This window comes from Volvox carteri (genome assembly GCF_000143455.1).
Source record: "Volvox carteri f. nagariensis unplaced genomic scaffold VOLCAscaffold_29, whole genome shotgun sequence".
Taxonomy (NCBI): domain Eukaryota; kingdom Viridiplantae; phylum Chlorophyta; class Chlorophyceae; order Chlamydomonadales; family Volvocaceae; genus Volvox; species Volvox carteri.
The window spans coordinates 336,215-363,205 of NW_003307572.1; the positions used below are offsets into that span (position 1 = coordinate 336,215).

A 26,991-nucleotide genomic window follows, 5' to 3' on the forward strand; every position below is an offset into this window, starting at 1 on the left:
TCGGTTGTCCAACTTCCAGAAATAACGGAAGACATATTCTTGCAAATCTGCAAGTTTCCGTAGAAAACTGAATCCAGACACAAAACAGAAAGCACAAGCCAGGCAGTGCGCTGAGTAGAATCTCACGCTTTCGTGGCAAGCCGTGCGGTTGCAAAGTACGCTGTCCTTCGATAATTGTCACGTCGTAGACACAGCTTGAAGACACAGGAGAGTGCGTAGCGACCATATTGATATGCATCGTTCGAATGAAAATCGGTAGTAACCGTTAGACAGCACACCCGCGGCTTGCGTTCATAGCCTGTAAATATAGACTTCAGAACCGCAGCTAAGTAATTGCGAAAATGCCACTACCTGTTGACGTTTTCATTACGGAAGCTGAATTGGCGGAAGGGCGCAAGGCCAAGGTATGGAGTGCATGGTAGCCCTTTCCAAGCTTGCACTTACACCAGAGACGGCATTTTGGGGTGCCATTTGCAGAGAACAACGTGTATGAAGGTTTCTCGTGAGGTTTTGGAACCTGTGCACTGCGTTTCAAGACCAGGCATCAGGTAAGAGCATCCGCCAAACCGCGGCAACCTGGTTTGCCTTTCATTGCCACACTAATAATACAGAGTATTAGTTATTCTGACCCCAATAATATAGACTCCTAACTACAGCCTATGAGGTTGGAAACTCCTGCCTCCGCCCGTTGCTCACACCTCCAGTTCGGGGACCTTGTTTACCAAGTCGGAGCGGCAGCAGACTGGGCGATACCTTACGGATAAGGAAATGACGGCCATGTACAACAAGTTCGTAGGTCCAAACAGCCTTAACAACGCAGCAGTGCGTCTGGAGCAGGAGGAGTGGGACTCGTCCGTGCAGCACAGGTACTGTACGACATCGTTCTGCACGGACGGTGCGCATGCGCGCGAGCCCTACTGATTGCATCGTCCGGACTCTTCTGTTGGTCGTACGGGATCTGGATCGGGTCTGATCGGGGCGAATCACATCATGCCGTACCCCTTGCTGAGCTCGATTCGGGTATTCATTGGGCCCCCAGGTGAAAGCTGGGATGCGATGTGACCACACCGGGGCCACCACGTTGCGACCACCATCAGTCGCCATTCAGCCCGAACGTCAGGGAAATCACTATGCACGAACTCCAAGTCCCACGATACCCGTATCACGTACCGATGTGCCTGGCGGGTCTGCGAGACCTTAGGGTTTGTCTTTCTCTGGACATAAAAAGAGGCAAAACACGGCATCTTTTCGGGTTTTGTCCCTCGCTCCTCAGCCCCTCAGGTTCCACCTCCGCACAAAGCAAAGCCTCCCGAGCGCATTACACCGACTCGGGAGATCGCACGCCGCCGCCGCCGTCAGCCAGCATCGCTGTCGCCATGGCAGCCGCCGGCGTTGACCTGCCCGCTAAGGTCCACCCCCCTGTTATGGCGGAATCTGTGGAGCGCTCCGCCAACGCCGCCACGATGAAGTACGTCGCGCCTAAAATTGCGAAGAAGTACGGCATCCAACAGAGCATAACGCCTGCTGGGCCGCGTGCAGCTGCCGCAGCGGCGGCGCGGGCCGGTGCCGGCCGTGGTGGCGCCGCTGGCGGCCGCGGCAGCGGCGTCGTGGCAGCGGCGGCAGACCGTCTACAGGCCACCGAGTCTACATCATCGTACAGCAGCGGTGACGGCCTGCCGCCGCGGCCCCGCTCCGCCGCCTTCAAAACGACCACACGTGAGCAAGCTCAGAGGACGGGCTCCCACTTTCTCTCCCGCGGCCCCTCGGAGGTTCCGCCCCTGGGTAAGTACAATCCAAAGTACGGCGCAATGGACAAGGCCCAGCATGCGCCGCTTCTCGGCAAGGCAGCGCATTCCGGAACGGGGTCCGTTGCAGATAGTGGCGCCGCCGCCGCCAGCAGCAGCGGCTCCGCCGTACGGCGTAGTCGCCCCGGATCCGCCCCGGCATCGGCTGGAGGCCGCGGCGGCAGCTCCGCCCGGCCTTCTTCTGCACCGGCGCATCGAATGGCCGACGACAGTTCCGACCCGTCGGTCCCTCGCGACGTGCAGGCGGCGGCGGCGGCGGCGGCGCACACACAGCCGGGCGCGTCGCGTCACGGCCTGACCCGAAGTCTAAGTAGTCAGGGGGGCCCGCCGCGCCTCACCCTGGACGTCCGAGCCCAACTCCTCCACCGCCACGAGGAGCTCTTTGGCGCGGCTCACAAAGTGCACCAGCAGCGACCCACGGGTCCGCCCGGCACGCAGCCCTTCAAGGCGACGGAACGCAAGCCATTGTACGACGGGATATCTGGGAATCAGCTGTTTGGGGAGTACTACAGGGAGGGGTACGACAGGTGAGACGTTTTGGGTTTGGCTGGGGCGGCGGCTGGGGCAGCGGAAGGATGGTAAGGGACACCAAGGCCACAACGGGGGATGTCTCCGGAACCTGTTGTCCGTGTTCAGTTTTCGGTTTTCGGTCCGTTTTGTGGTTGGCGGGTGATTTATTATGGATTATATATAAGTAATCAGGAAGCGGGAGCATCGGTTATGCCAAAGCATATAATAGGCAGTAAGGAGGGCGGCAATCACGGCAACTAGGGAGAAGCTTGCCGAAGGGAACACACTGTTAATGCCAATGCTGATGCTGATGCTGATGCTGATGCTGATGCTGATGCTAAATGTCCATCACCTCAAAGATTTTATTACTAATGATAGAATTGAATGGAAGAGGAGAGGAGCTGAACCGCAAGAGGGGCCTGCCCTGCCATGTACACCCTACAGGCCGTTGTATCACACTCTCCCCCCACACACAACAAAAAAGAGGAACAATTCATATAATAAAATTATTTAGCTTATTTTAACTAAGCTCATTCGATTTTCACATACACACGGACGCATACCCCCCAACACACGCGGCTCCGAGTCCACACCGGCCCCACCACCTGATGCCTGTCCGGGAACCCGTCTTCCTCGGCCCGCTGGTGCTCTTTCTCCCTCTACCAAAACACACACACACACACACACATACACACACACACACAAACACACACACACACACTCTCACACACACACACCCTGCCGGTGTCTCTCTCTGTGATGTCTTTGTGAGTGTGAATGAGGGAGAGTGGAGGAGAGGAAACAGTGGTGCCGATTTTTAAGTGGGTTTGCGGTTTCCTGTCCTGGCCCCCTGAACCTCGACGTCGGGCGGGGAGGCCCATTTTATTGCTTCCCTCCCTCCCTCCCCCTTTCTCTCCCCCCCCCTTTACAGCCTCACCCGCAAAACCCCACGACCGTCTTCCGCCTTCCGGACTCAGTCCCAACGCCAGCTCTCGAACACAACGCTGGGGGAGACGGGACCCACGGTGGGTCCCGGAACGTACGGCAAACAAATACCCGGCACAAACACGGGACGACACGTTCAGGCTGGTGAGTAGGCCGCCCACCCTGGCGGCGGGGTTTTGGGGGTGGGAGAGGAAGTCCCCCATGGGGAGATCCGACTTGTTCTGGTGGGTTAGCGGTACAAGGATAGCGGGAGCTGGCTTGCTGGTTGGTTTGTCGGTTTGTTGGTTGGGGTTTAGGAGCAACCGTTTGGGCGGGCTGCTTGAGGGCAAACGGGCCCCTGCTATGGATCCGGAGCTTTCGGATGTTGGGGGGTTGAGGTAGGCCTGCAGTTCATTTCTGACTTCCTTGCGATATTATTTCCCTTTTCCGCGCCCCCCCATAAACCCCATAAACTGCCGGTAACGTCATGGGACTTTACTTCCGGAACCACGGGTCAGTGACTTTTTGGACTCACTCGGGGCAGTTTCTTCGGACTTTGGACGGCGGCAATTCATTCCTTGTTTCCTAGATACCTTGATTATGATTTCCACCCCACCCCCTTTGATACATCCCCCCCCCGCCTTCACGTGATGCCCCCCTCACTCGCTTCCAGGTCACTCCTCCCTTACCCGGACCCCCGACTGGAGCCGTACCACCCCCCGACCCACATCAGCACCCCCGGCAAGGTCACCCCCTGCCAGCGCCGTACACCAGGGATACTACGTGAGTGGCCGGGGGGTGTTTGTGGCGCGGATAGAAGGGGGGGAGAGAGGTTAGCCTGATTAGCATGGTGGGGGGTCATGGAGGGGGAGGGAGGTAGTCGGCCGCTTCTCCAGCTATCTGGTGGTCCTCACGCAGCGGGAAGGGGGCATGTCACGGGGGAGGGGGGAAGCGCAGGGTGAGGCTGGGGCCTTCCGGGCGATATCACCCCAGTGATCAACTCGCCCCGGCCAGCCGCGTCTCGCGCACACTTTCTTTCCGCATAATCTGCTCCGGAGTATCACTTGTGTTTCTCATTTTTATGTACCAAGTCCAAATCTTAACGTACGTCTTCGCATAAAATACGGCATATGTATCCGGCCTCCTCGCAAACCGCTTCAGGGTCCAAACGGCCCCGCCAGCTCGGTCTTTCCCGATGAACCCGAGTACGACGAACTCAACGCCGTACGAATGCTGCAGGTGTGGCGTGTACGGCATTATTTGTGTGGTAGGGTCTTGTGTTGTAAAGCCGAGTAGCTCGCCCCCGGCCGGGGGGCCCCCTCGGTCCCTGGGCCCTGGGCCGCCTCTACCTCTTTTCCGGCCCGGGACCCGGACCCTCCCCCACTTTCTGAAAACCGCCGAGGGGGATCCCGTTCCTCACACATCCTGTCAGTCCGGTCCGTAAAACTCTCTTCTCAAGTCCTACCGTTTGCCGGTCCCCCCTCCGCCGTATCCGTCTATGGTTTTTCCTTGTTCTCGTCAATCGTCTGTGCTTCGTCGTACTCCCCCCCGTTCTCCCCCTTCCCCCCTCCCCCTCGGGCTCCTCACCCCTCCAGCCTTGTCGAACTCCCGGACACAGGCACATTCCTAGATAGCCACCCCCGGGTGCCCCTAACCCCTTCCCGCAACCCGGGCGGGGGGGATGAGTGAGCCCTGAAACCCTAGCTCCGCCCCCCGCCTCCCCGTTGCCCTCTTGCTGGTGCCTAAGTGACATCCAACTGAAACCCAACTGACACCCAACTGACATCCAACTGACATCCAACTGACATCCAACTGACATCCAACTGGTGTGCTGAGTCAATCCTGTCTGCCGCACCACCGTGCACAGGAGCGGACTGTCATGAGAGTCCCCGGACTACCTCCACGACCTAGGGAAACCCAGTCCCAGAACTACAGCCAACAACAGCAGCAGCAGCGGCCACAGGGGCAGGGGCGGGGGGGGGCAGGGGGAGGCGGCGCAGATTGCCACCCGCCGTTGGTGTATGTGGGTCCGGAGCGCTACGGCGAACTCTCGAATACAGGGCTGGCAAAGCGCGCGCCGGGCTGGGCGTTTGGTACGGCGACGCGGGAGGGCACGGTAAGTTGCCATGGCAGTGGCTGCGGCTGCGGGTGTGCGGGTGTTGTGGCGGCTCGTACGTTCTGTCTTTTCCTTGATCTTCGGGGTCAGAGTGGTGCGGGTCGGTTGCGGTCAGAGCAACGAGTGCCCTTTCGATCAGCTGCCTAGTTTAGCAAACATGTTTCATCCTTGGGGCGCCGTACATCATGCCGTACCTCGTACTTCACTTTCGAACCCGTCTTCTGTACAATAGCCGTTTAAAGGCGCGTTTAAAACATCACTTCGACATTACACCGCAGGTCCGTTTTTGGTCTGCTGGTTCACATATGTGTGTGTGTGTGTTTTGTGTGCTTGTGCCAACCCTCCCCTCCTCTTCCCTCCCCTTGTTGGCTTCAGATTTTCTGCAGGACCTCTTGCATGCGTCACATTACTCTCACCCTTGCTTTACCTTTACCTTCAGCTTCACCTGGCCAAGCCCACCCTAACCTATCCCCTTGCCCCGCTCTTCTTTTGTCGCCCCTCTCTCCCGGGCAGTGTCAGACCCTCCGTGCCATCTCCAAACCCAACATCACCCCCCCTGCGGCCGTGACAACCAAACTCGCCAACGACTTGTCGTACGATTACGACATCTCGGTCGAGGGACACCGTTCCCGGAATCCAGCCTGGGCTCTGCCGCCCAACCGCAATGCGCTGAGTCAGCACTGGATGCAGGCAGCAGCCACCGCGTACCTGTCATGATGCCGCGATCATGTATGTATGTATGTATGCATACACGGTCAGAAAGCGCGGCCAAGGATGGGGATGGCGGCTCGTGTTGCCTCCGGCCGCTTAGGACTGTTAGGCTGGCGGTGGTGGTGATGACGGCGGTGGTGGTGGCGGTGGTGGCGATGGTGGTGGAGGAATTGGCGGGGCCGGGAATCGATTGGGGCTGTCCGGGAGGGGTGCGGGCCAGGTCTCGGAGTCCTGGGAGGCAGCCAACGAGGCGAGGCGAGCGCGTGCGGCGGAAGGCCACGCGGGCAGCATGTGAGCAGTCGAGGGCCCCATTCCGCCGTCGTGGGCCGGGGGGGGGGTGGGGCTGCTGTGCAGGGGAGCTGGTGGTGAGTTGGAGGTCGCGAAGTGCTAGGGGGCGCAGGGGGCTCGTGTGTGGGTGCGCGTGGGAGCGGTCCCGGGGAAGCAGGTCCGGGTAAAGGCAGCAGGGCGGCAGCTGAGCAGCAGGAGGGCGGGCAAGGAGGCGGCGTGGGCAGGTGGACGGCGGGATTCGGATTGCGGCTGTGATGGTATTCATTTGCAGGTGTCGTACGGCGGTCTACTGTACGGAAGATTCTAAGATCTTGGAGACCTTTTGTTTGGGACCTGTGCTTGACTTGAGTGGGCTGGGAGCAATACGGAGCGAGCATACTCCTAAGACTCGCATGTGCATGTTGGGGCACCGTACGCATGGGGTTTATGGAGGATGTTGAATGGAAGGCCAGCCATAGCCTTGTTTCGTTGATACGCGACGAGTATTGACCTGACGCCAGGACGGCCGCGAGCTTGTCTTTAATCCACTTACTGAGCTGCGAGGTTCAGGTGTTGGTATGCGGTGTTGGAAATGAGTGTCAGGATAGACGCCTGGAGCCCTGTACGAGGAGGCCTGTACAAGGGACCCGTACGGTAACACGGGGTATGGAAAACATCAGAAACACAAAAAAGCTGACGTAGTAGAAAGATACATGACGCACTATTATACAGCATGGTTTATATGACCTCTTTCAGAATAATTTGTTCTGTGAGTAACCAGAATGAACAAGGCTCTGTGAGACGTGGATAGTCAAACCTGTTTGAAGGAAGACTGTCGTTATACTGCAAGCTTCTCCGAAAGTTTGATTTTACACGCTGCAACAGTCATAAGCCGCAGACCTGCCAACGCGCTGCGGCAGAGCAGATGCTCCCTGTAATTGTTTTAACAAGTAGGCACAAGTAATCCTAGTTCAATTACGATGGCACCTGTAGTAAAGATTCGGCAGTTCCTTGCTTCCAAGGCCAACGGCAACGCTCCTGGACAAGATGTCAGAGTGTCAACACCTCTTTTGAGGTTGAAACTCCAATCGCGGACAACGACACCAACTGTGACGCCGGGCGGCAAAAGCGAGCCCGTTGAACAAAACCAGGCAACCCTTGATGCAGCTGTAAGAGCCTCAACGACATCGGCGGTTGCTGACGAGCATATTAAGGAGTCTGGGCAGGAATCGATTGGGACGAACCTAAAGCTTACCGTTATACAGGTGCCGCTGCTTCCCAAACCCGAAGTGGCAAGGTACGTGCTTCCCTGCAAGCATACTGCGGGATACATTTCCGGCACTTAAACGCAAGATCTGTAGGGCCTCGACCAGGTCTCCATTTATCCAAGCCACTTTGCACATCTACGCCCCCCCTCCTCCACATGTTGCGCGCCTCTCATTGCCGGCGCCAGGCCCACTCCGCCGGCCGACCCCAAGGCGCTCCTGCAGCGCCTTCACGACCTCCGAACAGCCGGTGATAGCCTTCTGGCGTCCCAGGCGGGTGCGAAGCGCATAGGTGGGCCCATCCCCGCTTTCCCCCCCAGTCCAAGTCCGCATGCAGGAGTAAGCAACAGCGCGCCCACTGCGCCCAAGGCGCACAACTTGGCACCCTCTTCCCCGTCCCGCTGGCCATTGCAGCCTTCAGCTGCCATGACAGCTGCGATCCCCCAGGGCTTTTCCTTCCGTTCACCCGCAAAAACAACACGCACGGCCATCACCGCGGCTGTTGCCCAATCGGAACACCAGCTAATGAACCCGCGCATGCCCTACACCACACTTCCTGCCTCACCGAGCGCCCGAACGCCTGGTTTCGGGACGGCTTTTGGCGCCGCTACCTCCCAGCCCTATCCCAGCTCTGGCCCCAGCCCCCCTTCAATGGTGGGTCTTAGAGAGCAGGAGCTCAAGGACACCGGCGGCGGTTTCCTGACCCACTTCGCTGACCCTCGGGAGCTTTGCACACCGGCACCACGGCGCGCTGCAGGTGGTTCCGGCAGTTCAGGTGCGCCTGCTGGTGCCGGCGCCGGCGGCAGCTCAACGACGCCTCTGTCTGTTCTTCGTTCGATGCACCGGTTGCAGCAGCTGCAGCGGCTCCAAAGGGAGGGATCACAACTGGTGGCGGCCATGGAGACGTCGGGACACTGCGGCTGAGTAAGGCCCGTGGGTGCGGCGGAGTCGGAGGAGGTGTATCTGGCGGCAGGAGGGGAAAGTGGGTCTGGGAACCGGGACCTTCAGCCGCCCTTCGTCTTGCAGGCCAGGCCTATACAGTGTTGCCGCAGGGTTGGCACTGTTGTGAGAAGGCGGGTTAAATAAGGCTGAGACGGTGGCTGCGTTGCTTCATAACATGGTTCCGTAGGTGCTGTGCGTTGATGCGCAAAGTGAGTCGGTAAGGGATAGCTGGGCGGAATGCGATGTAACGGGTGATTAAGGATGAAGCCAAATGGGGCTGGCTAGTAGTGGCTCGTAGTTGGCGGCTTGGCGGTTGGCGCTTGAGCAGGCAGGAGTTGGAGCATCTGGTCGGCAAACCAATGGTGGCGGCGTGAAACTGTGGGGTTTTGGAATCCTCGTTCTTTCCACCGTTGTGGAGCTTTCCATCTTTTCCTGGAGGGACTGTGGGCTGAGAACAGGCTGAAACTGTCCGCACGTGGTGGTGGGAGATTCCCGGACTTCAATGCAAGCTGTGGGATGATGCGCCGCCAAGATGCCATGCCACCATGTCCGTGCCCATGCCACCTATATCCCTGGCACGCATACGAAGCATGGAAGCATCTTCTGAGAGCAGTAGACATGCTGAGCTGGGGCAGGTGCCCTCATCTCCAACTTTGGCTGGCTAGCCTGCGAGGACTCCAAAAGGACAAAACCCTTTTGACGCCCATCCTTGGACCACCATTTAGGCTTCTTGGGAGGACATGAAAATTGTTCAAGGGAAGGAGCGGTCAAAGGTCGTCAAAAGGTTGGATAGGAGCCTCGAAAACTCCAGCTGGCGCTCTCAGTGCGGATTGTTGCTCGGCGGCTACTATTTTTACACAAGGCGTGTGAAAGAGGTGTTGCTGCGTACAGGTCCCTGTAATCACCGGGGCCAGAGGCCCACCCCAGCAAATAAAGTTGTTAAAATGGAAGGATGTAACGCCTCATTCTCCACGCAATCGGCTCATAGCTGGAGTTGTATCCTGTGGTTTTCATGAGAAACCATCACACGTTACAAAGGGTACCTGCAAGCAATTGAATTAAGTCTTCCTTCGGTAGGTAGGCCGAGTGGAGGCCAGCTACCGCGAGGCAAACCACTAGGCCTGGACACCTAACGCGTCACAGCAGCAACCTAAAGTAGCTACGAAACCTGAAAAATACTCTAGCATACCATAGCGACCTCCTTTCCGGCATGACATGCCGTACCAACACACACAACCAACTCTTCGGAGTTCACAGAAAACCTCGGTTTTCTATCGTTACTCTCAGAAACCCTTCAGTTATAGGCAGGGGAAACGCCAGCGCGTAAAGTGGCGGCACTCTGGTGCTTGTTATGATTTAACCCACCCACCATCGCTCGGACGATAAGCGATGACAATAACTGTTTGGACTGGGTGGCGACGCCGCTTCTTTTACCCTCATACTTACCTGGCCCGCTTCTCGAGGTGGTCCTCATGGCCTCGGTTGTATGGTTGGTCTTCGCCTTGCACTGTGCGAGGGCCTTCCGTAGTCGGCCCTTCGGGTGTCCGGCAGGGCTAAATTTTTGACAGGCTGAGGATCTGCGCAACGCGCGACCTCGGCGCCTAACCACGCGAGATGTAATGGAGGCATGTAGCCGATGCCTACTATTTGGGAGTAGACCGCACCTTTTACGCTAGTTTAAGAAACAGACTGTTTAAAGCATGCATCCGGAGCTAGGACAACCCTAGCAATTCCTTGACCACATCACTCTTTATTCGGACCTGCAATCGAAAACGGGGCTCCTCCGCAACATTCGAGGGTTTGTTTAACGTGCAGCATTTATAATGAATCAAACGTTTGGAAGGTCGAAGCAATCAAGTATTCTTAAGGAGTATCTTGGAGTATTTGGAGTGGGGAACCCTTAAGGCAAGTACAAAACGGGTTCCGGCTTTCTCGCAAGGGCGCTGCTCCCTGCCACTACACACATCTTACCCCGAACACCATTGAAGACTATTCGAACAGTGGAGCATATGAACTGGCTGAGGCATTGGATCATATTAACTGACTAACACATCGTTTTGTACTGGCCGAGGGAAACCCTGGATGCGGGCCCCTCCTCCTCCTGTGCTTGTCAGGGCAGCGACATGCATAACGTACAGGTTTGGATCGAGGCGGCGCATAAGGTCAGGTTGGCGGCATTCAATGAATGGGTGCGGCCCCACACGTACGGCTGCTGGCAATGACGCCCATTCCAAAAGCTCTGATTGTGCGCTGTCACTTTCGCTCTGTGCATGCATTAGGCGGGAACAACCATCAACGTGCACTGAAAGAAAACGTTCATCGCTTTCGCCGTTACATGCTGCGCGGGCGCATCGCTCACGAACTGTTGTGCGGGTGCGTCCTTTCATTCCCGTCCCTTCATCCTACTAGTACCCAAATGCTGTAAGTTTCCAAAACAAGCAACTGCATGACCCTAGGTTGCCTGCTCTAACGGATAAAAGTTCGGAGCGCTCGGTTGGCAGCTCCGGCCTTCACCTTAAGCAGCAGTGCAGCTCAGGGAATCGAGGGTATGTGCCCGGTGGGTTCGTTTCATTGCACCAGTGCAGCCGCACATTCGTAAGAGATCGGGTAGCCGCAGGTTCCATTGCTCAGCCGCGGATCGGCGGCCGCGCAGCCAAGGCAGCGGTTCTGACTCCATGACTCTATCCTGAGCCCAACAAGAACATATCTACGGCTGCGGAACGACTTCTCCACCTGATGGGAACTGTGGCGCATTCGTGACATAACACTGCGCGGCAGCTGCCAAGCCTAATGACGTCTAATACGCAGCTGTATGACGTTGGGGTGTGCCACGGCTCCGCAGTGAGCGGACGCCAACGAAATGCAACCGCGTCTGTAGCGGCAGACGTTGAAACGGGCTGAGCTGCCTATCTTTGTCTGGAAGCGAGTCCCCTGCTCCTCCCTTCTGGGCCGTACCGGGATATGTTGTATAGCGCCTACGTGAAGAAAGATGGGCCTTTGATTGTGCTGCTTCCAGCGCCCTCGTGACGGTGCACAATGGAAACCTGCCCTAAGGCCTTGATTGGTAAAAGACCGGTTTGTGAGGTTCAAAATGCGATTGCGGCGTCAGCAGTGCTCGCGAGCTATGTATGGTATGGATAGTGCTGGGAGCACTCAAGCCGCCTGGACACCGAGTGGTGTGCTATGCTTGAAGTGCATGGTTGCATGCTGTAAGTTCGAAACCTGCCAAGCGAGACCAAGCAGGAGCTGAACACAATATAATGGAGTTAAACTAAATAACCACACTACACGAGACACCAGCATAATCGAAGGCGGTAGAATGACTACCACCTTCGGCGACGCGGTCCTGCAAAGCGTACGAACCAGGACATAGCGGGCGGAAGAGGGATTTCTAAATGCCGGACGCAGATTTCATGGAATAGTTATGCTGGATTTTGTGCTATATCTTTGAGCCGGCTTGAGCCGTCACCTGCACCTGCGCCTGTGCGGGTGTGCCAGGCGGCAGTTGAAACCAGGACGCGCCCTCCAGCGTCCTCTGTTGCAGTAAGGAGGCGTGAAGAGTCTCTGTATGAATAATATTGCATGTGGAAATATGTTAACATTCTCTTGTTGAAACCTTTCCTAACATAAGGCTCAAGATGCCCAATTTCGTGATGTTGCCGTTCCTTAGACCGCAAGCACTCCAATACTTATGGAGTGATACTTAAATGACAATTTCATCATCCTTCTTACTCATCTTAGATTTTCTGCCGGGAAAGAAGCTAAGGGGAATCGCCGATGGGAATATACGCTTTGGCAACGGCACCTTACTAATGAGCCCATTTACTGCTGAATGTTGGTGACAGGAGCTCAAAAATCCATAAGTACAATGTATGAGTGATGGTGTGGACCAAACTAGTAAACGCTAGATAGTTTACAGCACCGATGACTCTTGCCGCGTCGCGCTACAGGGACTTGGGAGTGAGCGCATGGCGTGACACTCCAAGCAACATGCTAACATCAGCATATAGAAAATTGCCTGTATGTTACAAGCAAAAATGCTGGGGCGAAGTCGACTTGGCGCCGTGAAAACTAGCCGCAGTCGACGGAAATGGCGGTTCTCCATTAAAAACATTGCGCGCCAGAATGCAAGAATTTTCCCTTCATAAGTCAATTAAATCGTTACATTCCCTCAAAAATATTTTGTTCTTCATCTCATCACAGGTTTGTTATGCTATGTGGCGTCCTATCGCTCTCTCGCTCCGAAGCCCAGCGATCGCATATGCGCCGGCCATGGGAACAGGCTAGCCGCCAAAATTATGATGTAGCTAAACTAGCGCTTACAATAAGAATTATAACATTGCCCACAGTCACCCTGCTCCCATCGAAGTTAGGGCTGTCTCTCTACGTTTCCGAGGTTTCTCGATAGGAAATTCGACTATCGAACTGGCGGCTGGATAGCGCGTTTAATCTTTAACCTCCAAGACTTCTCAGGGTGTAAGTAGCTTATTTTTGAGCATCCCGATTCGCTCTTGGAGTACCTCAAACAACATGTGCGCTTGGCCGAAGGCCGCGCAGTTGCGCTCTTCTGGACCCCCAAGGCTGCTTTCCAGCCCTAATCTCCTCCGCAATGCATCACAGTATGTCATTCCTGGCTCGCTTGATCTGCAGGATCACTGTCAGCTGCCGGCCGTCCAGCATTCAGCCCGGAAGGTCACCATCCGCCTTCGCCCGGCATACATGCAGGGCTGTGTCAGCTTGCCCGGGCCCTGCGACTTGAAAACTACAGCTATGCGCACGACCATAAGCATGGGCTTGTGTGGTCCGAGTGCTTTCCCTACAGCCTTCTCGGCCTTCGACCTGGATGCGCAGGCCTCCTGCGAGCCATTTGGCAACGCAGAGTCAATGCCCTGGCAACCTCAACCTCAAACCTCAACCTCAAACCTTGCCAGCTGTACGACATTTTCTGTTCCCTGGAACAATTTCCTGGAGTCCAGCGATCGTGAGTATCCCAGCAATCACGGCCTGGTGGCACATAGGCCCAGCCTGTATAACCTGTCGGCATAGGCCCAGCCTGTATAACCTGTCGGCAAGGGCTTTAATTACTTTCTATGCTTCGTTGTAATGAATTGCAAAGATCAATCTTACGCTGCCTTTAGTCGTTTTATTCCTTGACCTATTTCTTGACCAGCGGTGGCTAGCGCACGCTGTTGCGATGCGTGGCCAGAACAATGCATTAGTGGATGGATGCATTGAAGCCTGCGAACCCCCACCCACTCACCATCCGGCGCGATGGCCCGCAGCTGCGATGCGCACACTGCCGCGGCAGCTAGCTGCCGCTCCCGAGGAAGCATCCAGGTCATTTCACTGCAAGCAGCAGCTTTGCATCCAAGAACACAGTCCCGCCTCGTCGAGTATAGCGTGTGAGATACACGACGCTGGCAGTTCAGCACCGGGAGGGGGCTCCTCTCTACCTTCCTCCTCTTTTTGTGGCATGCTGCCCTCAGGGCCCGCCGGCGGTAGTAGCAGCGCAGCAGAGCCAGCGGCGACGGCGGCGCTGACAATGCCGTACGGTCTCGGCGTCGGGACACAGGCATCCACTTCGTCTTCGGGCTGCACAACAGGTCAGACGACCTCCACTGCGTTCCTGCTGCAGCAGCTACTGCAGCAGCAGCTACAGCTACAGAAGCAGCGGCTGGAGCTGCAGCAGCTACTGCAGCAGCAACAGCCGGCGCCGCCGCAACAGCAGCAGCAACAGCCGGCGCCGCCGCTGCCGCAGCAGCAGCAGCTGCTACTGCAGCAGTTTCAAGGGGTCCACATGCAAGTGATGCGGAATACTTCCACAGACGGCATAATGAACCCCGCCGTCGGCCTTTCACTCCAACACACCGTCAGCAGCAACGCCCCAGGTGTTGGCGGGGCCGTCGCGGATACGATGACGCCGCCCGCCACGACAACCAGCTCGGTTTGGGCTCAACTAACACAACCGATACAACCGTCCGCCTCGGCCTTGGGGTTTGCAGCCATCCCGGGCACCGTTGCCGCAGTCAGTGGCAGCGGTGGCAGCGGCTTCCTGGGCGCCACGACGCAGTTGTCAGGGCTAAGACACGCCTTGGAGGACGACCGAAACACACTGTACAACAACCCGCAGCAGCAGCAGCAGCAGCAGCAGCAGCAAGCATCGGGGTCCCCTTCATGTAGCCAGCCATCAAACACAGTCGGCAGCACCGGTAATAGCAACGCGAAAAATCGAGACGCGCAGCGCCGCTTTCGACAACGTCAACGGGTGAGAGCTTTAGGTAGCGTTGCGCCGCCCTTGCCCGCCTCCCTCCCAACTTGCTCCCCATATAGCACGTGGATTCCTGCTCCTTCTCCTTGTAATCTCAGCGTCCGCAAAGTACCCTCCTCACGCCATCTCTCTTCCGCGGGACACCTAACCTGCGGAGCACATACTATTCCTTAATGCCTTGTACGGCACCCTATGTACGGCAACTCGGCGTTCGGAGAGCTGGATGCGTGTCCTGCAATCCTGTCCTGTAAGAGGAGGTCATGTTGGGCCGCGAAACTTCAAAATCTGAGGCGGTGACGCGGTTGCGCTGGTTTGGTTTTGTAAAATCGTTGGCAGGAAGCCTTTGCGGCGATGGAGCTCAACGTGCGGGAGCTGGAGCAGCAGCTGCAGTCCCTGAGGCGCGAGAAGCGAATGGTGGAGCAACACAATGAGGTCCGTAGAGGGCTCTGGAGCTCTCGGGGCATTAGGATGCCGGCGGATCAGCGGCAGCTGCGGAAGCTGCGTTTTCATTTTGGTGGACTTAGGGTTTGCTGAGAGCTGTTGTGTGGGTGAAAGCGATCACTACGGGCTTAACATTCGTTTTGTTGCATAAAGTATACCATATTGCAGTACTTGTATAAATCTTTGGTTGATTTCCCTGGGTTGCAGTGGTAGCGACTATTTTGCATGTCCAGTCGTTTGGATGCGCGATGCGACGACGGAAACGACGCATGTACCATCGTCCTATGTCGCCCACCGTCGCCTCCAACGGTATATACCACCTGCTTAAGCCCGTCATGACGTGTCAAAAATTTCGTCTTGTTCGCGTTACCGGCAAAGTAATTTCTTCTGTGTGCGGTGTTGTTGCTGCGCTGTGCGGCGTCTTACAGGTGCTGTTGAAGCAACTACGCGCGTACGAGCAAAAGGCAGCGCAGCACGAGCAGGATAAGCAGGACAGAGGTAACCGCCCGTGCCTGTGCTGCCGCTGCGGAAGTGCAATTTCTCAGCAGCCGGAGCAGCAGCCGCAGGATGCGACAGGACTTCAGGACACGTAAATCAACCACTTTCCGAGACGTAACAAACTATCAATATTTTAAGATTAACGAATACAGCATAAGATATTATCAGAACTATCGGATCGAATTGTCAAAGATAGGAAACATTTTTGTGGTTAGTTTACGCGTCAGGCGCCGAGCTACCCTTCAGGTCAAGCACATCATCCGGTGCCTCCACTTGCGCGTCTTAGCCCTTTCAGCTTTCGGCAACAAGGAGGACAACGACCCGTAAGTAATACCGATTTGACAACGTGCAAATGCCGCAGGGAAGGCTCCTTACCGCAGTTTAGCGTAGTTAAGAGCCGTAGCGAAGCGTGGTAGCTGGTACGTTTCTGCCCTTGTACAGGACCCTGTGCTGAAGGCAGACTTCAGAACTGTTGCCATAACCTTTATGCTATACGTGTGTGTTTTGAGTCGGTGCAGCGGGATGGATTTCGGGTTGTGGTTGTCCCACCCGCATTCTCTTCGTCCTCGATTAACGCCCGCGCATGCGCACATGCGCGCGGAAGTGGGCATGATAGCCTCTGGACGGCCTCACACAGGAGCTCGACATCGCATGGGTTCTCTTTCGCGCCTAAGGACTTGGATGTGGGATCTTGAATTGAATTGTTACAGAGTGGGAGGCTTCTGGGCCATTTGAACACACATAGGATCTGACCGAGTCTGTGCCGAGTCATAACCTTTTTCTGCCAGCACGGGGGCGCGTTGTCGGAGATGTCTTGTTGTGCGCAAGTCTCCCTGTCATGGCGTCCCCGCGCCGAGAACGCTAAGAAAACGGCATTAGTCCATGGAAGGAAAGGAAACTGGAAGGAAAAGGAAAAAGGGGGAAGTTTCCCCGGTGGCACCGCCGGTGGCGGCGGCACCGCCGACACGCACTGCGATGTGTGATGTGGTGTGTCGTATGTGCCTTGACGTATCGGGCCCATGCCGTACCTCCGATTTTGGCGTTTTCTTTCCTGTCCTTTCCTTTCCTCTCACGATTTCCTTCACAGGTCGTTATTCCCAACGACCTTTTTCCTGTTGTTGTTGGCGGTGGTGACGCAGCTGGTGGCGATTTCGAAACCTCTCTCCATGCGGGCCCAGGTTCAGACCGTGGGCTTTCCGGGCATGGACAGGCAGAACACCCAAAGCCGTGCCTCCGTCCAACATCACGCACTATCCCTGGCCGTAGTTAGTAATAGCCGTAGAAAGCTCGTAAATGTGTCATACCTAGCCATTGCCGAGTGGCGCGGCGCCGATGTGGCCCCACATGTGTGTTTTCTCCCTCTCCGTGTGGGGCGATCCATCTCCGTGTGGGGAGAGAGCCTTACCAGTGGCTTACGAGGCCCAGTGGGACGGAACTCTTTAACTAACAAGCAGTAGGACCATCGGTGACCAGGGGCTCCCGGTCCCTAGTTCCAAAGAACTGCCAACAGGGTACTGAGGCCGCTGCCGTACAATGGTGTGCAAGTGTCAGGACTGAGCGTCTCTCTCTTACCGCACTACCGCGTATGTATTTACGTATGTATGTATGTATGTATGTGTGAAGGTGGAGGTAGGCCAGGTCTTACCCCTCCCGGTCGCTGGATAAAAAGCAGCAGCCTTGACAATGGCAATGGGCCAATAAAAGCAACCGGAGCTCCCCCCTCCTGGGGTGGAGGAGTGTCCCATCGGATCGCACCCGTGCAAGCGTGTCTGTGTAATTTCATTTGCCTGTGCATGTACGTACGTACATACGTACAGCACGTACCAATGTATTGCCTGTGCAGACGTTATGTGACTTTCTGATAGCGGCTCGATACTCCATGTATGGTACGAACTAAGGTTACAGTGCACATGCGCCATGATTTAGTCGGAAAAGGTTCCTTCTTATTGGTTCCTTCTTTTTGGGGGACTGCGCCGCAAAGTGAGTGACGCCCTCTCATGGACCGAGTGGTGAAGCGTCGCGTGTGGCGGTTGTGGCGGTTGTTGTTCTCGTCAGTATCTCGGAAACCGTCCTGCTTCTGCAGTCCATAAGGTGGAAAAGGCAAGGTGCATATGTGTCTGTCTGTATGTATGTTTTCCTCCGTGTGTGCGTATGTGTGTATGTGTGTGTTTGCCTCTGGGGGCAGGCGTCTGGTTGAGGTTCATTGGCGGCGGGAAAAGTACGTCATGAGGTACAACTGAAACATTGTCGTTGTGTTCCGTTAAGAAGTTCCCTGTCTGTAGGACGACTGGGAGGATTGCTGTGCGCCATTACGAATGTAAAGGACACACATACAGGCATATCGGCCGTGTTAGCGCCGTATGGCTGTGTGCTTGGGTAGCCTCGAGCTGCAATGCGCGGGGGGCTGTAGGGCCGTGCTAACTACTTATGCGAGAGCATGTGCGCAAGCGCGGCTCAAGGACGCTCGGGTTGCACTGCTGGCGACCAATATTCATTTACTGTCACCTGCCTCGGTGCTGGTGGTGCAGGGGATGGAGCTCATCCTGACGTGCATTTCTGCCCTGAAATGTGTATTAGCTATCCAACCCCCAGACTCCCCGAGTGGGAGGGACAGCGCGCAAGTATTGTTCCGACGGTTGCGGGCGTTTTGGTTTTGACATTTTTTTGTTGCCATGAATTTCCAAACCCCAGTCCTGGGGGAATACTTGGGCCCACGTTCGGAAGTTTGCAAAATGCAATCCGCGGTTTCGGGTTGGTGGCTTACGAGCTAGCTGTAAATTGAAAAACGAGGGACTTAAGGTTTCAATGATTTCCTGGCTAGGCTAAGTTTGTTGATTACGATGTGTGTGCCAGATCCTCTTTCATGAGAATTGTATGAGGCCTGGGGGGAAGGCACTACGCGCCGAGTTGGACGTGTATATTGGTGTTACATGCGGTGTGCTTTTGAGTGGCTCGGGGGTTCGCTAGGACCTTGTCCTGGCCTTGGTTCGCCTCCAGCAGCCGCTGGCCTGGCGACATCTTCAGCCCCGTTGCTGCCCCATTACTTTCGATTTTTCGGACGTTCGAACCGGCTGCTATTTTGCGCAGGAAGTTGCTTTGTCGACTGATGAGAATACAATATGGATAATGTACCTGATGATGAAAGACACCTGGGCAGATGGAAACTCTTCGATGCTATTGCATTAGGCCGGTTGGGTGCGATTGAATACGCAGCCGGCAGCGCTATCTAGCGTCGTGGACTGGGCTAGAAGCCGAGTCGAAAGGTTATCGAGCAACTCAGGGGACCGTTAGAACGTTTTCAGCTGCAAGCGCGCAGCGACCTTTTGAAAATAAAACTTCGTCGTGCTTTTCCGCACGACTACTCATCGTTGTAGTTGTAGTTGTTGCTCATCCTGAAGTTTGGTATGCATACCTGCGGTGCATACCAGGTTGCAGCGAGGCAGGGAGAGAGGTGAGAGGGGCTCAAGACAGCCGCTTCCTTAATACGCTTTGATTATGCGAGGGATACCTTTTTGCTGGGATGCATAGTAGTTATTTAGGTCATTTGCTTGTTGGGGCTATGCTGACGTAGCTAATGAATTTTGTTCTTCTAACCTGGTGTGCGACCTGTCACGCAAATTGCACATCACGTCCACACTATCCATTCGCGCAGCTGGTGCCAGAACCGTTGTGGACTGGGGGAAGAGGAAATATATGGTCTATTTGTTTGCATTTTGTAACCAACTTGCGTCTGGAAGCTCGTTTATCATGTATTTAACCGCCCGTAACCACTTCACGCAATTCTTCGAAAAAACCCTTCGCCTTCTTGCCTGCCGCCGCGTACCCCATCCCACCAACTCCATCTCATATGAAGACGATGCGCATCTCAGCGCTAGCCGCTGTATATCGAGCACGTCCAATGAAAATAAAGGCACGGTGCGCATAACCGGCGCCGTCGCAGGATACCACGAGCTGGCCTGGCACACAACTCCTAGCAGCTAAAGGCTATGATCCTAAACTTCACGGCAAGCGCACACTTCACCTCCTCTCTCCATTTCCTTCTCCTCCTCCTCCTCCCCACGGCGCTTATATAGCGCACACTCTCCTTGCACACAGTCCTTGGAATCAATGGAACACACAGTAGAGCGAAACTGTCTATTATAAAAAAGACAGAAATCAGGACAGCGCTGCAGGTACGGACGGAGACTCAGTGTGGAATGCCACCATTCTTCCCCCCCTGCTTGACCGCCGGCACACGGTGGTCTCGACACGAACACGTGATAACAACTTTCTGCCCCAAAATCGTTTCTTCTCATACCTTAGACGCCCTTAGACCACCTTGCAGCCCTTCAGCCACTCGGCCCCCGGGCCATCAGCTCCCATATGGGCCCACCTGATCATCCGCCCATTCATACACCCGTTCATACATCCGCCCATTCATACACCCGTATCCATGTACCAGGAGTTCTTTCCGCACGCATATCCACAGGGCCATGGCCTCAAAGGGCCAGGAAAGGCAGCCGCCGTGTCCGGCCCTTCCCCCCTAACTACCCTAACCGCCCCAACCGCACGCAACCATGGCTCAACAGAGGACCCTGAGACAATGTGGCTCCAGAGCCCAGTCCTACACCCAACACGTCAGACTATGCGGATTCGCTGCACCAGCGGATGATAGTTCGATAAGCTATGACGTGAAAACACTAAGCACCTCTTCCACCGGCTGCCGGCAAAACGGGCACAGCAAGCGTGTGCCGGGGTGCTGCCGCTGCAGCTGCTGCCTCAACTGCTGTGTGCAGGGCAGGCAGGCGCACAAGTGCACGGTTTGGCCGTGCCGGAAGCCCATCACCGGGCGCGAGCTGAGGCACACGACACACAGCGAAATGTGGCGGCCACCGTCGCTACCCGCGGGCCCTGCGCAGTCACTTACATCGATCGCGGCCGATTGGGCTTGCGGTTGTCGTCCCTGCTGTTGCTGTTGCTGATGGTGATGGTGCTGTAGCCGCGACCGGCGCTGTTGCGCCTGGGACCGTACGTCATTTCCTGGTACCAGCACACCTTCGGGCCGGATCTCTGAATCAGCCGCTGCCGCCAGCCCTTCTGCACTCGCCGGGCCGTCACCTTCATCATCCCCCTGACGAACCACATCGCCTGCCAGCGCCGCCGCCGCCGCCGCTACCGCCGCCGTTGACGAGAACGTCGATGACGATGACGAGGTTCTGCCACTTCGCAGTGCAAGCCGCTCTTTGGCTTCCTGTGTGTGCACTGCCCCGCTCCGGCTTGCCAAACCCCCTGGCGTGCACGTACTCGAACTCCCAGCCAGACCACGGCGCGACCACATACCTTGCAACGTTCCATTTGCTGATGCATTCGCGACAGGCTGGAGGCCCAGGCGGGTATCCTGCCGCTGCTGCCGCTGATCATCATCATCATCATCATCATCATCACCACCATCATCATCACCAACTGCCTCCCCGGCATCTGTCACTACCGCCGCACGCACCGGGCCCTGCGCCTGGCTCGGTGCCGTCGCTGTCGCGGTGCCGCCCAGGGCCTGCAGCCCCGATGACCTGGAAGTAGGCCCTGACTCGATACCCGGTGTGGACAGCAGCTTCGGGGGCCGTGCAGGATTGCCAAACACACGGGCCAGCTGCCCCAGCCAATCCCTCAAGTCAGCTCGCTGAGCAACTGTAGCGTCAGCAGGGTGCCGAAGGTGCACGGCCACAGGCATGACGACCGCATCCGCTGCGGCCGCCGCCGTCACTGAGCCGGCTTGTCGAGGCAACAGCGGTGACAGCCCCGGTCCGTCGCCGCCAGGGGATATGTCCACAGTTTGAGGCGCAGTTTGACGGTCCCAGCGCCGCGCACAGGCCAGGGCCTGTGGAGGCAATGTCCTCTCCAGCCGCGCTCTGGCCTCCGTGCTGCCGGCGGGAAAGATGAGTCGCTGGGGAGGAGGGAAGAATGACATTTGTTGCGATAGGTATCAGCTGCGCAAAGTTGTTCCGCGCAAAGTTGTTCCACGAGGCTAGGTCGCTTCCGCTAAACGTCATGCACCGCAGGAAGTGAGGTCTGACCCAAACGCGTGTCATGTTTGGGTTGGGTGCGGTGAAGGCACACACCACAACCAGCGGCAGCTGGACCGAACTCGTTATAGAAGGTTACTTCCCCGCAGCCCCCTGCCATCGCCGCCACGATTAACAGCTTTGCGACAGTTGCTGACCCCAAACACCCGTCCATCAGCCGCCAGCTCATTCCAAGCATCATTCCCGCCAGCTCACCACCGTCATGGAGGCGACATCGCAGACCTCCACGTCCAAGCCGGTGCTGAGTGGCAGGCGCAACAGAGGCCGCACAGATGCAGTGCCGCTCCATGGGTCGCACGAGAGGCCAAGCAGCTCGAAGTTGTCGACTTCTTTGCTGCCACAGGCAGTATGGCCATGATCCCCGGAGGTGGCGCGTGGGCACCGGCGTGGGCTGCTGGCGCCCGTGTCGGGGTCCGCGGCACGCTGCACAAAGACGCCGCCGTAGCGACGTGGCAGCACCACCAGCCACACCAGCCGCCAATCGCAGTCCCGAAAAGGTGCCACCTAGGGGTGCGCCACCGGGGGGTGCGGTGGGAACAAAAGAAGGAACTCTCGCCAAATATAATTTGATGGCTGACGCTGGGATGTAAATCGGAGAGCGTTGGACGGACGGCTAAGTGGCCGGGCTGGCCCTCCTTTACCGAGGACGCATATGCATGCATGGATGCATGCATGCACGCACGTTTACCCTCCCCGTGGTAATGTTTTGACGTTTAACACTTTAATAACAACAACACGTCCTGCACCGCACGCCCAGCTGATGAGCCGCGTACACACATACGGACCTGCACGCTTGCAGCGACGATTCGAGCCGTCGTCGACCCTGTCGCCACCGTCGCCAACATTCGCCGCAGCGCCGCAGCACGGTGCGAGCATCCGCTGCCGCGGCTGCCTCCGCCCTTGCCGGGTCGCCGGAACATCCCCAGGCCGCGGAAGCACCCACGGCCGCCACCGCCACCGCCGCTGCCAACGAAAGCCGGATCAGCCCGATCAGCCGGATCCAGATAGCAACCCGGAGGCTCGACGCCCAAAAGTATGTCCAGTGCCGTGAGCCCAGCGCGGTTTACGCGGCAGGGGTCTGCTCCGCCTTCCAGCAAGATTGTAACGGTTGCCGCCAGGCGCTTCGGGTCGGGGGACCTGCCCCTGACGGGGCCATCGGTGGCAGCGGCGCCGCGGCCCAGCAGTGCTGCCGCGCGGTGTAGGGCGGAGCCACCCCATGGGCCTGTGTTTGCTGCAGCGGAGGCCGCGGCCGTACCCGGGACTCTGTCGAGATCGAAATCCGGCTTCGCTCCGTGACGCAGCAGCTGTGCATAACAACAGGAACAGGGCAAGAAGTGGATGAATGGGAAAAGCGGGAAGGACAATCGAGAAAAATGGTGATGGTTTGTTCAGCCAGGGATGATGGCGCAGAGCGGTTAACATGGGGCAGGAGTCAACCGCCGGAACTACAACCGCAGGGGGCCACGTTCTCACCTACCACACGGCACATGTCATAGTCGCCCGCGCCGGCTGCACTCTGAAGCAGCGAACGTCCTTTCCAAAACAAGTTGTTGACGAGGGTAATGCGCTGCTGCACAGAGCTGACCTCTGCCAGCACGCCCTGCAAGAGAAGTAGGTAAGGGCGCACGTGGATTATCAAACGTCCGTTATGGTGCGGATATGTGTGTGCTAATTCCGATTCCAGCTAGCGACAAGCTGTGTGGACGAAGCTAGGACGAACCGGAAAATAGGTTGCAAGGCGACGCTACGCGACAACTACAATTGTTCACCTCGAAAGCTTCTACATCTCCTTTATCAAACGCCGCAAATAACCTTTGCTGGAAAAGCGGTGGGAGGGCTCTCCCGTCTCCTTGCTGGGAAGTGCCCGCCAGTCCGCCAAGCACTGGACGCCGGCTCCTCCCCAGGTAAATGTGAAGCAGTTTTTGTCAAAGGGCCCGCGCCCTATCTACAGGGCCAGTCGGCGAGGATTATCGGGGGGCCGCTTCCTAGCCATCCCTTAATATTCCAGGTGAAATACGGTTTAGATGTAGGTTTCCTTCTAAGTAAGTTCTATAGCATATGTATGATGTGTATGCAAAGGGCACGCGTACCTCAGCAAGGCAAAGCAGCAAGTTTGTCGTCGTACTACAGTATCTGTCAGCATACATCCGAAAGGCCACGATATCGGTGCAGGTAGGTTTCATGTCGAATAGAGCAATGACTGAAAATAACAAGTCTACGGCCTATGCATCATAAAACAAAGTGCATGCGTCTGCACGTCCGGGTCCAAATCCAGTCTCACTTCGCACGGCCTCGCAAGCTCACCGAACCAACCGTCTCCCAGCGATACATCAGTCACATGGCAACCTCAAATGTATCCGCAAGCTTAGCCGTCGAGCTTCCCCGGCTTTGGGTGTTTGATTTTGACTGGACGGTCGTGGACGAGAACAGCGACACCTGGATCCAACGATGTGCGCCTGGAGGCGCCCTGCCCCCCGCGGTTAAGGATTCGTATATTCCACCCGACTGGGTGGGCTACATGAACCGCGTGCTGAGCTTCCTAGCAGAGCACGGCGTGACCCCAAATGACCTCCAGGCCCAGCTTCAGGTCCGTGTCACAGATTTGTGGGAGGGGGACCGCCAGCGTTCATAACCAGGCTGTGATCCGAAGCCGGCAGAAGCTCCTATCCTTTGATCCAATCCCATTTCAGGGCTTATGGACAATGTCCGCATGAGCATGCTGCTGGGGCACCCTTGCGGGTATGAAGCCAGCGTGACACCTACTTACTGCTCCTATATCTCCAATTATGACATTGCAGCCAGGGACGGAGGGCGGGAGGGAGGGGGAAAAGGAAGGAAAGAATCACTTGTAATGTGAGAATACAAGTTATCAACTGCCACATCCATAGCACCCAACATCACCAGTGACACCAGGGGGAGACGATTTAGGCAGGGGGAGGGAGTTGCAGGGGGAGGGAGGAGCTCACGTGACGTTTTTTGGGCTGTCGGGCTGCTGCTGATACCATGACGTAGGTCTTTGGCAGGAAGGAAGGACGGTCATGCCATGCACTCGGCTTGCATGCATACATGGGGAGGTGTCCCAGGAAATATCCAGGGCCATCACGGTGCGATCAGGGACTCCTCAACGTCGCAGTGTAGAGAGAAACCTCACACTGAATGAGGACCGACGCCCCTCCCCCCCTCTGCTCTCTTTTGCTTGATGCCGCATAGAGCGTTCCCTGGACGCCCGGCATGCGGCAGCTTCTGGAGGCCATCGCCGACTGCTCCTCAGGCGCCACGCCGCCAACCAAAATAACGCCAACACCCGCTGCCACTCTGACCGAGGCAGCTGCTGCTGCTGCTGCTGCGGTGGCAGCAGCAGTAGCAGTAGCAGGCGGCCCGGCTGCAGGTACCTCCGTTTCAAGGGACCTGTCCCCGCTCAGGGGTTGCCAGCATGCCGTCATCTTGTCAGATGCGAACAGCCTCTTCATTCCCTGGATTCTGGACGGTGGCGGAGGCGGCGGCGGAGGTGGCGCTTCCTCTCCGAGCCGCACCAGCGCAGGAGCAGTACCTGCCCCCATGGGATGGAGTGAGGAGGAAGGAGGCCGTCCTGCATTTCGTGAAGTGGACCGCGGGGAGGGTGTCAGTCCGGGGGTCGTGCGGCCTCTGTCGGGTATGTTCCTCCGCATCCTCACCAACCCGGCGGCCGTGGATACCGCTACCGGCGCCGTCCGCGTCTCGCCGCACCACGGAGCGACCCACGGGTCCGCCGCACCGCCGCACGACTGCCCCCGCTGCCATCCCAATCTCTGCAAGCTCACTGCGCTGCGGCGGTTGCTGGACGATCAGGCCTCGCGCGGCGTGTCGTACAGACAAGTGGTGTACGTTGGCGACGGCCGTAACGACTTGTGCCCCTGCCTAGGGCTCGGGCCAGGTGACGTGGCAATGCCAAGGCGGGGCTTCCCGTTGCACAAGCTGCTGCTGGAATCGTTGGCGCCAGCCAACACCGCCACTGCTGATGCCACCACCGTTACCAATGCGACTGTCGCTTTTGATGGTATAGCGATGACGTCAGCAGGTGTGGCATGCAGCCATGAGGAGGTCACTGCCGTTGCGGCCGTTGCGGCGCCGGGGGAGACCCGGGGCGATGATGATGTTTACGTGTGCGGAGCTGCTGGGAAGGAAGGAGATGTCTCAGGGCCGCCAGACGCGCGGGCTGGGCGCGACGAAGGGGATGAGGGGGCGACGGTGGTGTCCCAGGGAAGGCCGGCAGGGGATTGCAAGCAACAGCACCAGCTGCTCCGCGCAGCGTGCGTACCGTGGGTGGACGCGTACGACATCCTCCGATGGGTACGACAGCAGGACGAACAGGGCGATCACGAGGACGTGTGCGGGGAGGCCAGTGACTTGGCAGCACGCGCGGAGGACCTGGTGCTGTGATGGGAGTACCCTTAAGCATGCATAAACATAGATGCATACGTACATACGCATACATACATACTAGTTTGGCACTACTGGTAAGGCGCGACCATTGCCCTCGGGAGATCCCGGGATCGATACCCATTAGGGTCAAAAGTCCTTCCGATGGTGGAAGGCATTGCGCCCCTAGTTGATGGACGGTGGTGACCTGGGATAAAGTTAACCTGCGAGCCGACCAGGAATGGAGTTGGGCCGCTGTCGGCCCGGCAGATTCTGTTGGATGCTGGTGGTGGGTGCGGAACCTGAGCGATCCACTGAGAACTTGACTAGGGTGACTGGATGAGGGTGCGTGCCCCGAAATACCGGGGAAGGCAGGGTTTCGCAGGGTAGCTGCCACGGGCGAAGATACACCCCCCTGTTTCACACATCATACGCATGTTTACGAGCTTCGCGGAACCCTCCGCCAGTTTCCATAGGGGGCCCGTTCTTGGTGTGTCTGTGCGAGGACGGCCGCAGGCGGCATTCAGCCGGATCGAGAAATGCACTGGCAGGCTGTGAGACACACACACACACACTCACACATCTGCAAGCCGGTCTCCGTGGGTGCTATGGTTTGACTCGCGACTATTCTCCAGTATAAGAAATGGCTGGATTAGGCGTGGCGAGGATCGGAGTACGCCTGCGACTTATTGTACGGTGGGTGGGGACAGAGGACCTGCTGATTGGGGAATGTATGCAGTGGAAGCAGGTGGGCCAGGTTTCCCCAGGTGTGACTGGTTAACAAACA

General features: G+C 57.1%; 4 protein-coding genes across 4 annotated transcripts; 3 read left to right on the top strand and 1 right to left on the bottom strand.

Moving 5' to 3' along the window:
- Positions 1 to 489: 489 nt before the first annotated feature.
- VOLCADRAFT_92993 (uncharacterized protein) lies at positions 490 to 6,072 on the top strand (the record flags this gene model as incomplete). Its single annotated transcript, XM_002952292.1, has 8 exons — positions 490 to 548; positions 705 to 895; positions 1,282 to 2,332; positions 3,247 to 3,404; positions 3,913 to 4,022; positions 4,401 to 4,478; positions 5,107 to 5,355; positions 5,869 to 6,072. 8 exons carry the CDS (start codon positions 490 to 492, stop codon positions 6,070 to 6,072), a joined length of 2,100 nt encoding a protein of 699 aa, XP_002952338.1.
- A 967-nt stretch (positions 6,073 to 7,039) lies between these two features.
- VOLCADRAFT_105473 (uncharacterized protein) lies at positions 7,040 to 17,204 on the top strand (the record flags this gene model as incomplete). The annotated part of the gene is made up of 13 exons (XM_002952293.1): positions 7,040 to 7,630; positions 7,787 to 7,937; positions 8,013 to 8,373; positions 8,451 to 8,535; positions 8,728 to 8,749; positions 10,655 to 10,702; positions 13,266 to 13,521; positions 14,027 to 14,143; positions 14,429 to 14,805; positions 15,145 to 15,240; positions 15,678 to 15,747; positions 16,043 to 16,070; positions 16,835 to 17,204. Exons 1-13 carry the CDS (start codon positions 7,314 to 7,316, stop codon positions 17,202 to 17,204), a joined length of 2,298 nt encoding a protein of 765 aa, XP_002952339.1. The 5' UTR covers positions 7,040 to 7,313.
- Positions 17,205 to 19,105: 1,901 nt separating this feature from the next.
- VOLCADRAFT_105474 (uncharacterized protein) lies at positions 19,106 to 23,295 on the bottom strand (the record flags this gene model as incomplete). Its single annotated transcript, XM_002952367.1, has 6 exons — positions 19,106 to 19,159; positions 20,435 to 20,512; positions 20,654 to 21,667; positions 22,002 to 22,310; positions 22,592 to 23,110; positions 23,284 to 23,295. The coding sequence occupies 6 exons, from the start codon at positions 23,293 to 23,295 to the stop codon at positions 19,106 to 19,108; spliced, it is 1,986 nt and encodes a 661-aa protein (XP_002952413.1).
- An 897-nt stretch (positions 23,296 to 24,192) lies between these two features.
- On the top strand, positions 24,193 to 25,766 carry VOLCADRAFT_33391 (uncharacterized protein; the record flags this gene model as incomplete). Its single annotated transcript, XM_002952294.1, has 3 exons — positions 24,193 to 24,397; positions 25,168 to 25,293; positions 25,411 to 25,766. Coding segments are annotated over 3 exons (687 nt in total), but the record flags the coding sequence as incomplete, so codon positions are not given.
- Positions 25,767 to 26,991: the final 1,225 nt, after the last annotated feature.